We start from the raw sequence: 12,882 nt of genomic DNA, 5'->3' as shown, positions 1-12,882 counted from the left end.
AGACACCCCTGATACCACACTCCTATCAGGTGAAACACCTAGTTGGGTGTCTCCTTAGCTGGAACTGTCCATTCTGCAAAATAAACACACTCCTTCCCTGCTTTTGTCCCTTCTCCTCCACCTTTTCTGCTGGTAGTGTTCTGCACTTTCATTTGAGTAACTTTCTGTTCCATCTTAGCTAACATTTTGATATGCAAACAATAGGCTGCTAATCCTTGCACTAAAATATATATTTCTAAATACATTGTATTTAGCTTATTGGTTTTTAGTTCTGAGAAATTTTAAGGTGTTTATGATTTGTACCACATTTTATACTATTAAATTCATTTGTGGTCTGTTAATGCGACTTTTTCTTTGCATTTAGAAATCACTTTTTCAAGGCTCCTTTTATGTCTTTACTTTTCAGTGTTATTTTACTGTTCATTAAAATAAGCTTATTGAGCAACTGGAGGATATTATGCTGAGTGAAATAAGCCAGTAAGCTAATCAGAGAAAGACAGTTATATGGTTTCACTCATGTGGAATATAAGCAGTGAAGAGGATCATAGGGGAAGGGAGGGAAAACTAAATTGGAAGTAATCAGAGAGGGAGACAAACCATGAGAGACTCTTAACTCTAGGAAACAAACTGAGGGTTGCTGGAAGGGAGGTAGATAGGGAGATGGGGTAATTGGGTGATGGGCATTTATTTATTTATTTATTTTAAGATTTATTTATTTATTTGACAGAGATCACAAGTAGGCAGAGTGGCAGGCAGGTAGAGACAGGGAAGCCTCTCTGCTTGCCTCTCTACCTGCTTAATTAACCTACTGAGCCACCCAGGTGCCCTGGGTGATGGCATGTGATGTGATGAGCATTGGGTGTTATATGCAACTGATGAATTATTGAACTTTTCATCTGAAACTAATGACTAATTGAATTGAAACAAAAAAATTAAATGAGCTCATTGAAGCAGAGATTACTTTGTATTTGTGGAAACAAAATATAACTCTTGTAAAAAATATTTTCAGGGGCGCCTGGGTGGCTCAGTGGGTTAAAGCCTCTGCCTTCAGCTCAGGTCATGATCCCAGGGTCTTGGAATCGAGCTCCACATCAGGCTCTCTGCTCAGCAGGGAGCCTGCTTCCCCCCCTCTCTCTCTGCCTGCCTCTTTGCATACTTGTGATCTCTCTCTCTGTCAAATAAGTAAGTAAAAACTTTAAAAAATATATTTTCAGCACAGAATAATAAACTTTGTTTTTTTTTAGAAATGGGTGTAAGACATGGGCATCTGGGTGAGTCAATTGTTAAGTGTCTGCCTTCAACTCAGGTCATGATCCCAGGGTCGTAGGATCGAGCCCCACATCAAGCTCCCTGCTCCTCGGGAGCCTGCTTCTCCCTTTCCCACTCTCCCTTCTGTGTTCCCTCGCTCGCTGTGTTTCTCTCTGTCAAATAAATAAATAAAATCTTTTGAAAAAATAAATGGTTGTAAGACAGTTTTTTAAATGTTTTTTTTTAAAGATTTTTTAAATTTATTTATTTGACAGAGAGAGATCACAAGTAGATAGAGAGGCAGGCAGAGAGAGAGAGAGGGAAGCAGGCTCCCTGCTGAGCAGAGAGCCCGATGCGGGACTCGATCCCAGGACCCCGAGATCATGACCTGAGCCGAAAGCAGCGGCCCAACCCACTGAGCCACCCAGGCGCCCTGTAAGACAGTTTTTTTTTTTTTTTTAAAGATTTTATTTATTCATTTGACAGAGAAAGATCACAAGTAGGCAGAGAGGCAGGCAGAGAGAGAGAGAGAGAAGCAGGCTCCCCGCCAAGCAGAGAGCCCGATGCGGGGCTCAATCCCAGGACCCCGAGACCATGACCCGAGCCGAAGGCAGCAGCCCAACCCACTAAAAAATTGTTTATTTATTTGACAGACAGAGATCACAAGTAGGCAGAGGCAGGCAGAGAGAGAGGAGGAAGTAGGCTCCCTGCTGAACAGAGAGCCTGATGTGAGGCTCGATTCCAGGACCCTGGGATCGTGACCTGAGCCGAAGGCAGAGGCTTTAACCCACTGAGCCACCCAGGCATCCCTGGGTGTAAGACAATTTAGAGATATTTTGTGTATGTATAAAATGGGTATAATCTTATTTATTTTTCTAAAGAGAATGTGAAGTAAAAACCTTGATGAATTTGTGGGTTTTTTATTCTGTGGTAAATAATCAGTAAATACTTTTGTTGTATATTTGTATGTACATGAGAAAGCAAGACAAGTCAGAAAGAATACACACCAAAGTTTAAAGTATGTTTATCTCTAGGTGTATGATCATGGGTGATGTTTCCTTAGCTCATTTTGTTGCCACCTATGTGAATTAGGGATAATAAGTTGTTTAGAGGTATAGTCTTGAATGATTGAAGCCACTGTACCTATGTAAGGGTTAGAATCTGTGAATATCTTGTTAGCAAATTCCTGTGTTTTTTATGTAGTCAGAGTCTAAATCTCCTGAATGTTTCTGTTTCTGCCATGATTGTGGCTGATATTTGGGTGGTATACAAAATAAATATTAATGGTTTTTAGAATAATTTCTTTAATTGATGTTTTCTCCAGTGGTCTCAGATTTTATAGTGGAAAAGAATTACCCAGGGTACTTGATTTTTTTTTTTTTTTTTTAGATTTATTTATTTGAGAGAGAGAGAGAGCACACGTGTGTGTGTGCATGTGTGAGGTGGGGGACAGAGGGAGGGGAGAGAGAGAATTCAGGCAGACTCCTTGGTGAGTGGGGAGCCTAGTGCTGGGCTTGATCTCAAGACCCTCAGATCATGACCTGAGCTAAAATCAGGTTAACTGACTTAACTGACTAGCCACCAAGAACCCACTGAGGTGCTTGTTTAAAACAGATTCTTGGGTACTACTCCTAGAGATTCTGATTCAGTAGGTCTGGGGTGGGGCTCTAGTATATACAGTTTTAAAAGGTACATTGGGATTTTCTTGCGGGGGGGGGGGAGATCATCCTTTGAGAGACATTGTGTAAACACAATGAAGGAAGCAAAATTTGAGAGGGAAAAGGAATGGGTAGGTGGCTGTCATCCTAGAGCTTAAGGGAGCTACAGATACAGGTCATGGCAAGGAGCCAGGGCAATGAAGAATAAAGTATGCTTTCTGGTATAAGGCAGGTAAGACGTTTAGGCCACTGCCTTCGGCTCAGGTCATGATCTCAGGGTCCTGGGATCGAGTCCCGCATCAGGCTCTCTGCTCGGCAGGGAGCCTGCTTCCCTCTCACTCTCTCTGCTTGCCTCTCTGCCTACTTGTGATCTCTCTCTGTCAAATAAATAAATAAAATCTTAAAAAAAAAAAAAGTTTAGACTTTTTTATTTCTTATAGAAGTGGTTGTGAACATGGCAAGAAGAGATAAAATGAAACTCTGAACACAAAAAATAATGGTTCACGCTGATAGAAGGTTGAGACTTGAGGCAGATGGGAGCTAGGGTGAAAACTTCTAAACAGATGCACCTCTTCTTGCTCCGGTTCTCCTACTATCTTCAGGGCTGATTTTTCTGAAATGCACATCTGTTCATATTATTCCCCTATTTAAAATCATTTTGTCCTTTTAGAATAAAGTTTACACTCACAACAGGACTCTTTTAGATTTCATAACCTGCCAATTTGAATGACTTGCTTTTCCAGTATTAGAGGGCTTTCACTTACGCTGTTCCCTCTTCTCATATTCCTTATGTTCCACAAATATAACCTAAATGTATAGGTGTTAAATTAGTGTTTACCATTGGCTTGTCTAATTAGGGTATTTGAAAAATCATTTTTATTAAAATATTTCCTATTAAATATAAGTAGCATATAAAGATAGAAGTTGCAAATATGAAAGTACATAAAGTAGAACAATGAATTACAGGCCTTCATCTGAATTCTTTTTTCTTTCTTTCTTTCTTTTTTTTTTTCAACTTTGTAGCTTAGGAAATTACTGTTCACAGTTTGGTCTATATTCACATCTGTCCCTCTCTGCAACTCTCTAGCCCCCATACAGGTGCTTTTCATTTAACTTTATCATATTACTTGAATACATTTTCATAGTAGAACGTATCAGTATAAATGAGCTAAGGAAAACATCTTCCATGATCGTACCACCTAGAGATAAACATACTTTAAACTTTGTGTATATTCTTCCAGACTTGTCTTGCTTTCTCGTGTGCATACAGATACACAAACACATTAAAAAAAATTAATGGCTGGTAATATGAAAACTTTGGGTTTTCTAAAAGATTTTATTTGAGAGAGAGGGAAAGAGAGAGTGCACGTGCATGGGGGGAGGGGTAGAAGGAGAGGGAGAGGAGAGAGACTCTGAAGCAGGTGCTGAGCTTAGCGGGGTGGGGCTTTTTCCCACAACCCTGCGATCATGACCTCAGGCGAAATCAAGACTTGTTCACTTAACTGACTGAGCCACACAGGCGCCCTTGTGCAAACTCTTCTTGTGACCTCTATACCTCTGTTATCACAGTGGTATTGCCCTGATCCCAATCCAGGATCCATTCACATATTATGCCTTGCTTTTTGTGTCTTAGTCTCCTTGAACCTAAAACAAATTTTCTGTCTTTTTCGCATTGTTCATGACCATGTGTGGAAGAATGTAAGCCAGGTTTTACAATAACTTGTAGAATTTCCCTCAATCTAGATTTGTCTGTTTTTTTTCCTCATAACTAGACTCAGTTTAAACATTTTTTGGCAAAAGTACTATGTCGATGTTTACCTCTCATTATACCACATCAAAAAAAGTACAATGCCAGTTTATTGAATTTTTGGTGGTAGTTAAGATAGTGTCACCTAGAACTCTCCATTTTAAAGCCATTTATTTTTCTTTTGGTAAGTAACAAGTAATCTCTGAGGTAGTAACTTTGAGACTTTGTTAATATCCTGTTTCCTAATAGCCTTTTGCATAGTGGTATTAGGGTTTCTGTCAGAATCAGTTATATATGTAGTTGCAAGATGGGGATTTTTAATTCTGTCATTCCTCTACATTAATAGGCAGCATTTGTTTTATAGAGAACTTCTCCGTTTTTTTCTTTTCAGTTGTTATTGTGCTCTCAGATATTATCATTTATTACCAGATTACTCTTTCTGATATTTAAATTGTCCGAATTTGACCAGTGAGAGCTCCTTTCCCAGGGGACCTTTTGTGCAGGCTTCCTTGTACATACATGAACACATATGCATATGCTCATGCTCTCTGTCTCTGTCTCTAAATAAATGAGTAAATACCATGGGACTTTCCCTCCTGTACTTGCTTTATTTCACTCATATGTTAATCTGTTAATATTGAGATTCTTTTCATGTGAGTACAAATGGGATATATTATTCTTTTTAATGTTACATAGTTAGCTATAGAATGGTTCAACCGTGATGTCTTTATTTTTCTTAAGTTTTTCACTTGTATATAGTACTAACAGATATGTGTCATAATCATATAATAATTTCTGTGGGATAGATTCCTAGAAGTGAAATTGCTGAATCTAAAGGTAAGTACATTTTAAGTTTTAAAGAGACAGAATTGCCAGAAAGATCTTCAAAAAGACTGTATTTGTTGATATTCTTACCAACAATGTACAAAATACTTGATAACTGCGTATTAGTAAATTTTCTTTCAATCTTTTGGAAATTATCACTTGATTAAAATATGCGTTCATGTTATTATAAGTGAAGTTTGATATCTTGTGGCCACTTGCATTTTATGTTGTTACTTGCCTTGCATTTCCTTTGTCATTTCTTAATAAGTTTGCATGTCTTTTTCCTCATTGATTTACTGGAATTCTTTCCATTCTAATCTTAATCCTTTCACTGCTATATGTGTTATGGAGATTTTCCATTCTTGCAAATATTTTTTCCACCCTTTCATGTACTTTGTAACTTTGGGTTATTATTCATTGTTTATAGAATGTTCCTTTTAAATAAAATTACAGCAGTGGATCTTTAGCTCTTTTTTGGAACTTTTTAAGTTCCAAAATGAATTTTTATATAAAATTAATCCAGAGAAAGGGAAATTTTCTTAAAGCACAATAGGAAGCTAGTCTTGCTGGTTTCTTTCTTTCTTTCTTTTTTGAAAGATTTTATTTGTTTGACAGAGAGAGAGAGAAAACAAGCGGGGGGTGGGGAAGGAGACGGAGAAGCAGCCTCCCTGCCAAGCAAGGAGTCTGATGTGGGGCTCCATCCCAGGACCCTGGGATCATGACCTGAGCTGAAGGCAGACACTTAATGACTGAGCCACCCAGGCACCCCTAAATATGCTTACTTTTTTAAAAAGATTTTATTTTATTTATTTGACAGAGAGAGACACAGCAAGAAAGGGAACACAAGCAGGGGAGTGGGAGAGGGAGAAGGAGGCTTCCTACTGAACAAAGAGCCCAATGCAGGGCTGGATCCTAGGACCCTGAAATCATGACCTGAGCCAAAGGCAGATGCTTAATGACTGAGCCACCCAGGCATCCCTAAATATACTTATTCTTAAGCATAATAAAAAGTTGAGATTTTGCTAAAAGATAGTATTTGAAATCACTGCTTATTACTTTTTAGAATACTCACTTTATCTAAATGTAGATAAATTTTTCTTTGAGATCAAAGAGTTCCAACTTGTCACATAGCATAAACATCTTTGTGACAAATTCTTGTAACTGACTTGTAATAGCAGGGTACCCCTGACTGTGATGTCGGTTATCCTGATAAACTGATTGCACTGTGTCTGAAGAAAAATGTCACATATGTGTCATAGTACATGATAGAGCATTAGGTAATGCACGACATTTGCCAGCAGCTACTCTTCCGTTTAGCTGCTGTGCATTAAATGAGATAAGGTCTACTAAGAGATGTTTTCCTCCCATTTATTTTCAGTCTGCCATTAACTAGTCCTAGACCATTTTTATTTCTTAGTATATGCAAAAATGTATCCTTATGAATGTTAATTGAGTAGTAAAGTATGTCCAAGTTACAACCATTTGAACTTTATAAGTCAGCAGACACTTTGGTTCTGTTATGCTTTAGGACGTATTTGTTACATCTTTTCTCATAAACAACAGTATTACTTTAAAAAAATCTTTTTTTTAAGTGAATAAATATCAGAGGCCTTAATGATAAAATGTTAAGAACAGAAAAAATGTTTTAAGTTTTTAAATAACAATTTTTGGGCTCCTATTTTTTTTTCTATATTGAGAACTAATTTAGGAGAGAAATTGTTAAATTCATTTGTAGATCATTTTAACTCATCCTCAGAGATATGATTTGTCCAAAGTTACATAACTCTAGAAGATGGAAGGCTGCAGGTCTTTTGCTCCTGTGAGACAAGTTGAATGGGGAAAATTTCCACTGATTTGGATTATCCATACCCTTGTATAATTCAAAACAACTGTAAACACAGTTTATATTATTTTTCCACAAATATGATTTATGCAAGTTGCATGTTTTACTCAGAGGTGGACTCCTAATCAGATGGGCGTAGAAACATGTCTCTTATGTCTACACATTTGAAAACATGAAAACACTGTATGAAGCAGGTTTTATATGGCTATAATTTTATTTTATATGGGTACCCAAATGAAAAATTCTTTTCATAATCTATCTTCTACTCAGAATTAGGTAGGTAGAAGGAAATAAAGGTGGTTTTTATTTATTATTATTATTTTTTAAAGATTTTATTTATTTATTTGACAGAGAGAGACACAGTGAGAGAGGGAACATAGGCAGGGGAGCAGCAGAGGGAGAAGGAGAAGCAGGCTTCCTGCCAAGCAAAGAGCCCAGTGTGGGGCTTGATCCCAGGACCCTGGGGTCATGACCTGAGCCAAAGCCAGACGCTTAACGACTGAGCCACACAGGCACCCCAAAGGTTTTTTTTATTTTTAAAAAAGGATTTTACTTATTTCCTTTGAGAAAGAGGGAGCACGAGCCAGGTTCGGAGGGAGAGGGAGAACCAGACTCCCCACTGACCAGGGAGCCTGAATTTGGGCTTGATCCCAGGACCCTGGGATCATGACCTGAGCTGAAGGCAGATGCTTAACTGACTGAGCCACCTAGGTGCCAAGAAATAAACATTGTTTGTTTGTTTTTAAGATTTTATTTATTTATTTGACAGACAGAGATCACAAGTAGGCAGAGAGGCAGGCAGAGAGACAGAGGTAAGCAGGCTCCCTGCTGAGCAGAAATCCTGATGTGGGGCTCGATCCCAGGACCCTGAGATCATGACCTGAGCTGAAGGCAGAGGCTTAACCCACTGAGCCACCCAGGTGCCCCTAAACATTGTTTTATAGTACTTTAAATTTTGTTTTGCATGGAGGAAAGAAAAAGATCTTAAAATGTATTTAGTCATTAATTAAAAGGTATCAGAGTGGTTATACCATGTTAGAACTTTGGTCTAGAGGTCAGAAGACTAAATAGATATGGTGGAGAAGTATTGGAAAAACGGCAAGTGAAGAACCCTATAGAGGTCATAACACACTGTGAATCATCTTTCAGGGGCATTGAAGCTGAAGAAGAAATACTTAGGCACCTGCTGGCTGCTCTTTGAACTTAATGTGATACTGATCTTCTAGGTTACAGAGTAGGGATTTCCTAGGAGAACTGCTCAAAAAACTCATTCTTCAGGTTGTTTTTAGGTTTAATCTCTATGCAGATTTTTGCCAGTGTGTAGAATATTCTTTAAAAAGTAGGATGGAAATTTTGCTTTATTGTAAAAAACTGCTGTGATTTACCTTGATTTTGGCAAATGAAGTGAACAAAATAATCCCACAGGGGCTTTGTTATTTTGGTAATTGCCTACTTTGTGTGAATACAGATGAAAGAATTTACTTCAAAGGAACATTATTTTGTAAAGAAAATAGGTTTTTTTCTTTGTAGTATTGTATAAACCTTTGAGATAGCAGATAAATTTTTATTGTTTTGTTTTGTGATTTTTCTTTGAATATGGTATTTTGCTTACTGTTTTGTTTACTGAAAAATTCTCTGTTATTGGTGATAATAATAACTGCTCCCAAGGAGAAAATTGTATTTCCTTTTCATTTTGGGATTTGTCATCTAAAAAATATATACCTAAACAGAAGTGAAGATAATGACTATCAACTACAATTTAATGATATTAAAGAATTTAATAAGTTTTGATTTCTTTCCTCATCTTGTGTACTATAGTATAGCTACTTTGAAATCTTTTCTTTGGCAAGCTTTTGTATGATTGTCAGATTACGTTAAGGTTCACTATTAGAAAGCCTTTGAATAGCATGAAGATGACAATTATGGCATCTGCTCGAGCAGCTTATGTAAGTCATAGTTGCATACCAACTTTTTAGTTTTCTGCCTACCAGGCTATTTTAATTATAATCTATAGGCAGTCGTAGCATTGTGTGACTTAAATAGTTACACATGACTATTAACCCGTTAGTGACATCTAGTAAATTAATGTTGGTCCTTTAAAATTACTTACTCGTTGTGTATGGTTCTTTTCTTTCTGGGTGATTTAACTCAGTATTTATTTATTTATTTATTTTAATTTGAGTATCTTTGGTGTTTGTGAGAAGACACTCTCCAGTTTAGACTCCAGTTGTTCAGTGTGTAACAGTTCAAATAATCACATTTTGCACTGGATGCACATAAACCTACCTGTGTGGTAAAGCCTTTTGAGAGATGATTGTTGCTTACATATGTTTCTTACAGTATTTTTTGGTTTGTTTGTTTTTATTTTTATTTATTTATTTTTTTTAAAAAAATATTTTATTTATTTATTTGACAGAGATCACAAGCAGACAGAGAGGCAGGCAGAGAGAGAGAGAGGGAAGCAGGCTCGCCGCTGAGCAGAGAGCCCGATGCGGGACTCGATCCCAGGACCCTGAGACCACGACCCGAGCCGAAGGCAGCGGCCTAACCCACTGAGCCACCCAGGCGCCCCCAATTTTTATTTTTATTTTTTAAAGATTTTATTTATTTATTTGGCAGACAGAGATCACAAGTAAGCAGAGAGGCAAGCAGAGAGAGAGGAGGAAGCAGGCTCCCTTCTGAGCAGAGAGCCCAATGTGGGGCTCAATCCCAGGACCCTGGGATCATGACCTGAGCCGAAGGCAGAGACTTTACCCCACTGAGCCACCCAGACATCCCTTTTGTTTGTTTTTAATGTCTTCAGTTTATAGAGGTCACTTCGGATGCCCCTTAGAATTTGGCAATTCGACTCTTAGAATAAACCTGGTCAGAAGATCCTGGGGTGGTTGGTTTCTTTGGCTATCTGTAGAAGCAACCTATCTTGGAGAAGTAATAAATGTGTCTTAGGAGATGAGAGAAGTGCCCATGCCTAAAGGTGATGAAGGCCTAGAATTGTAGTTTAGTTCTATTTATGCATTTATTTTTTTTCTCTTCAGGATATTTTTATCATGAAGATGGTGTCTTCCTTTCTAGAAAAAGAGAAATTAGGTAATATGAAGTTTTGTGTCAAGTATCATTTAGGGAAAAGAAAACTATTTTGGACTCGTGATTTTTATAGTCCATAGTGTAAGTCATCAAGAGTTCGTCATGGTTTTTTATAGTCTGGGTAAAATGATTTCTGGACTTTTCAGTTTCCTTTTATTGGGTTCCATATTTGTCAGTGCCAATACATTCTTTTTGGTATTTTTATACTGAAAAAAAAAATTATTCATGGTAATGAATATGATATCACTTTCTAGTGAGTGTGGTTTGTCACACACCGAGAGCCTCATCAACACTGAGTTCATTGAAAAAATTGAGTTTCAGGAATTTTAATGAGAACCTGATCTTACCAAAATGTTCACAGTGATGTTTTGCTTGAATTTCCTATTGGCGTACATGTTTGATATCTGATACCCTCTAAGCTCAAAATCAAGGAAAATATTTTTTGATTTTATAAAAATTTTAAATCTGGAAGTACAAATAGTAACTTTAAATATAATTTGTAATTGTAGATATGTATATTTACATTGATAAGGAAACATTTTGCTCTTAATAATTGAAAGGTAGTTAAGTGTAACATGACCTATTCTAAAATGTAAAGACCTATACTATAACTAATCTTGTTTGTTTGCAATGAGGATCTTTAAAAATTGTTATCACATTTTCTAATTAAATAATTTAACTTCTCTCAGAATATTGAGTTAAACAGAAAAAGAATAATCTCCTGTTTTCATTAATTTCAGTTATGGATAAATTTTTATAGAAGATAGACTTATTAGTGTTTAAAAAGATCAAATACCGGGGCACCTGGGTGGCTCAGTGGGTTAAGCCGCTGCCTTCGGCTCAGGTCATGATCTCAGGGTCCTGAGATCGAGCCCCGCGTCGGGCTCTCTGCTCAGCAGGGAGCCTGCTTCCTCCTCTCTCTCTGCCTGCCTCTCTGCCTACTTGTGATCTCTCTCTGTCAAATAAATAAATAAAATCTTAAAAAAAAAAATCAAATACCTTCTAGAACTTGAAGTTGGCTCAATTGTAAATGGAACTCAGTTTGTCTAATTCTACTCTGAACGCTTCAAATTGTTCTGTAACCTTTATTTATGTCTGTGTGGGTTTCTTTATGTATTTTTCTTTTACTAATACTTAACTTGTGTTTATGGTTATAGGAGTTTGTGTTTTACCTGTCATCTTCAAAATTAGACTTTTTTGATTGTATATTTGTTTTGTGTGAGCATGGTCTTAAATAAATTTAAGTGTCCATTACAAAAGGAGCTCCATAAATACTAATCAGTAGTTCCTAGCTGCAATCTCATTTCTCCTTAATGAAAATTTCTATTTTTATGTAATCTTTTATTATTTATTTATTTAAAGATTTTATTTATTCATTTGAGAGAGAGACAGTGAGAGAGAGCATGAAAGGGGAGAAGGTCAGAGGGATAATAAAGACTCCCCATGGAGCTGGGAGCCTAATGGCAGGACTTGATCCTGGGACTCTGGGATCATGACCTGAGCCAAAGGCAGTCGCTCAACCAACTGAGCCACCCAGGCGCCCTATTTTTATGTAATCTTTTAAAGAACTCTACATTTTTCTATTCCCGTAATGCTGTTCCAATAGATGTAAAATTATTTTAAAAGGTCATTTTTGTTCATTGTGCTTACTATGGTAGGTGAAAAAGTACTTTTATAAAATTATTTCACTGTTTTGACTTTAATATCATTCTTATAAACCATTAATTTTTCAGATTTGTTCTCTAATTCCCTTTTTCTTTTGCAGTTTTATAAATGAGTTAAACAGTAACCTATTTAATCATATCTTTTTTTTTTTTTTAGGTTGCTATGGAGTTGATGGAGAGAGTGACTCTATTATGAGTTCAGCTTCTGAAAACTCCACGGAACCTTGGTTTTGTGATGCCTGTAAATGTGGTGTTTCCCCTAGCTGTGAACTCTGTCCTAATCAGGATGGAATTTTCAAGGAGACAGATGCTGGAAGGTTGATGTCATAATTCTGATGGGTTAATATGCCTGCTTTATAATCTGTCTGCTTCTGACTATTCTAATTTTTTTCAGTTACAAACTTTTGCTTGATTGTTTCTTTGTATTTTTTTTTTTTTTTTGGCATAGGGTAAATGAACAGTAGGCTACAGATCAGGGGAAGAGGGAGGAAAGACTTTATTGGTTACCTGCACTTGGCTTTGTAACCATAGTCCATTTAATCCCACTAATGACTCTGATGAGACAGGTGCTAAAGTTTTCCATTTTATAGGTATAGTACCTGAGGCTGAGATCATTAAGTAATTTTAATTTGATCAAGGCTATAAGCAGGTAAACAGTCAGATTTGAGCCTAGATCTGTCTGATTTCAAAAGTATACCAGAAGACAGAACCCTTAACAGTGGTTTTAAAGGGGAACTTTACAGAATTATTATGCTATGATAAGAGTAACTGTGACATCACAGCCTATACCCCTGAAACAAGTAATACTATTAT

The 12,882-nt window shown here is 37.0% G+C and overlaps 1 protein-coding gene across 6 annotated transcripts in view; it reads left to right on the top strand.

Moving 5' to 3' along the window:
- Positions 1-12,882, top strand: part of PHF14 (PHD finger protein 14) — a 206,284-nt gene that overhangs the window by 27,286 nt on the left and 166,116 nt on the right. For all 6 annotated transcript variants that reach the window (XM_046020322.1, XM_046020321.1, XM_046020326.1 and 3 more), the window contains exon 5: positions 12,227-12,386. In XM_046020322.1, coding sequence (XP_045876278.1) covers positions 12,227-12,386 — 160 coding nt within the window. The remainder of the gene's footprint in view (positions 1-12,226; positions 12,387-12,882) is intronic.

The sequence above is a fragment of the Meles meles genome, chromosome 10, assembly GCF_922984935.1.
Source record: "Meles meles chromosome 10, mMelMel3.1 paternal haplotype, whole genome shotgun sequence".
Classification (NCBI taxonomy): domain Eukaryota; kingdom Metazoa; phylum Chordata; class Mammalia; order Carnivora; family Mustelidae; genus Meles; species Meles meles.
Note: the sequence above shows the minus strand (reverse complement) of the source record. Positions and strands in the feature narration are given on the sequence as shown.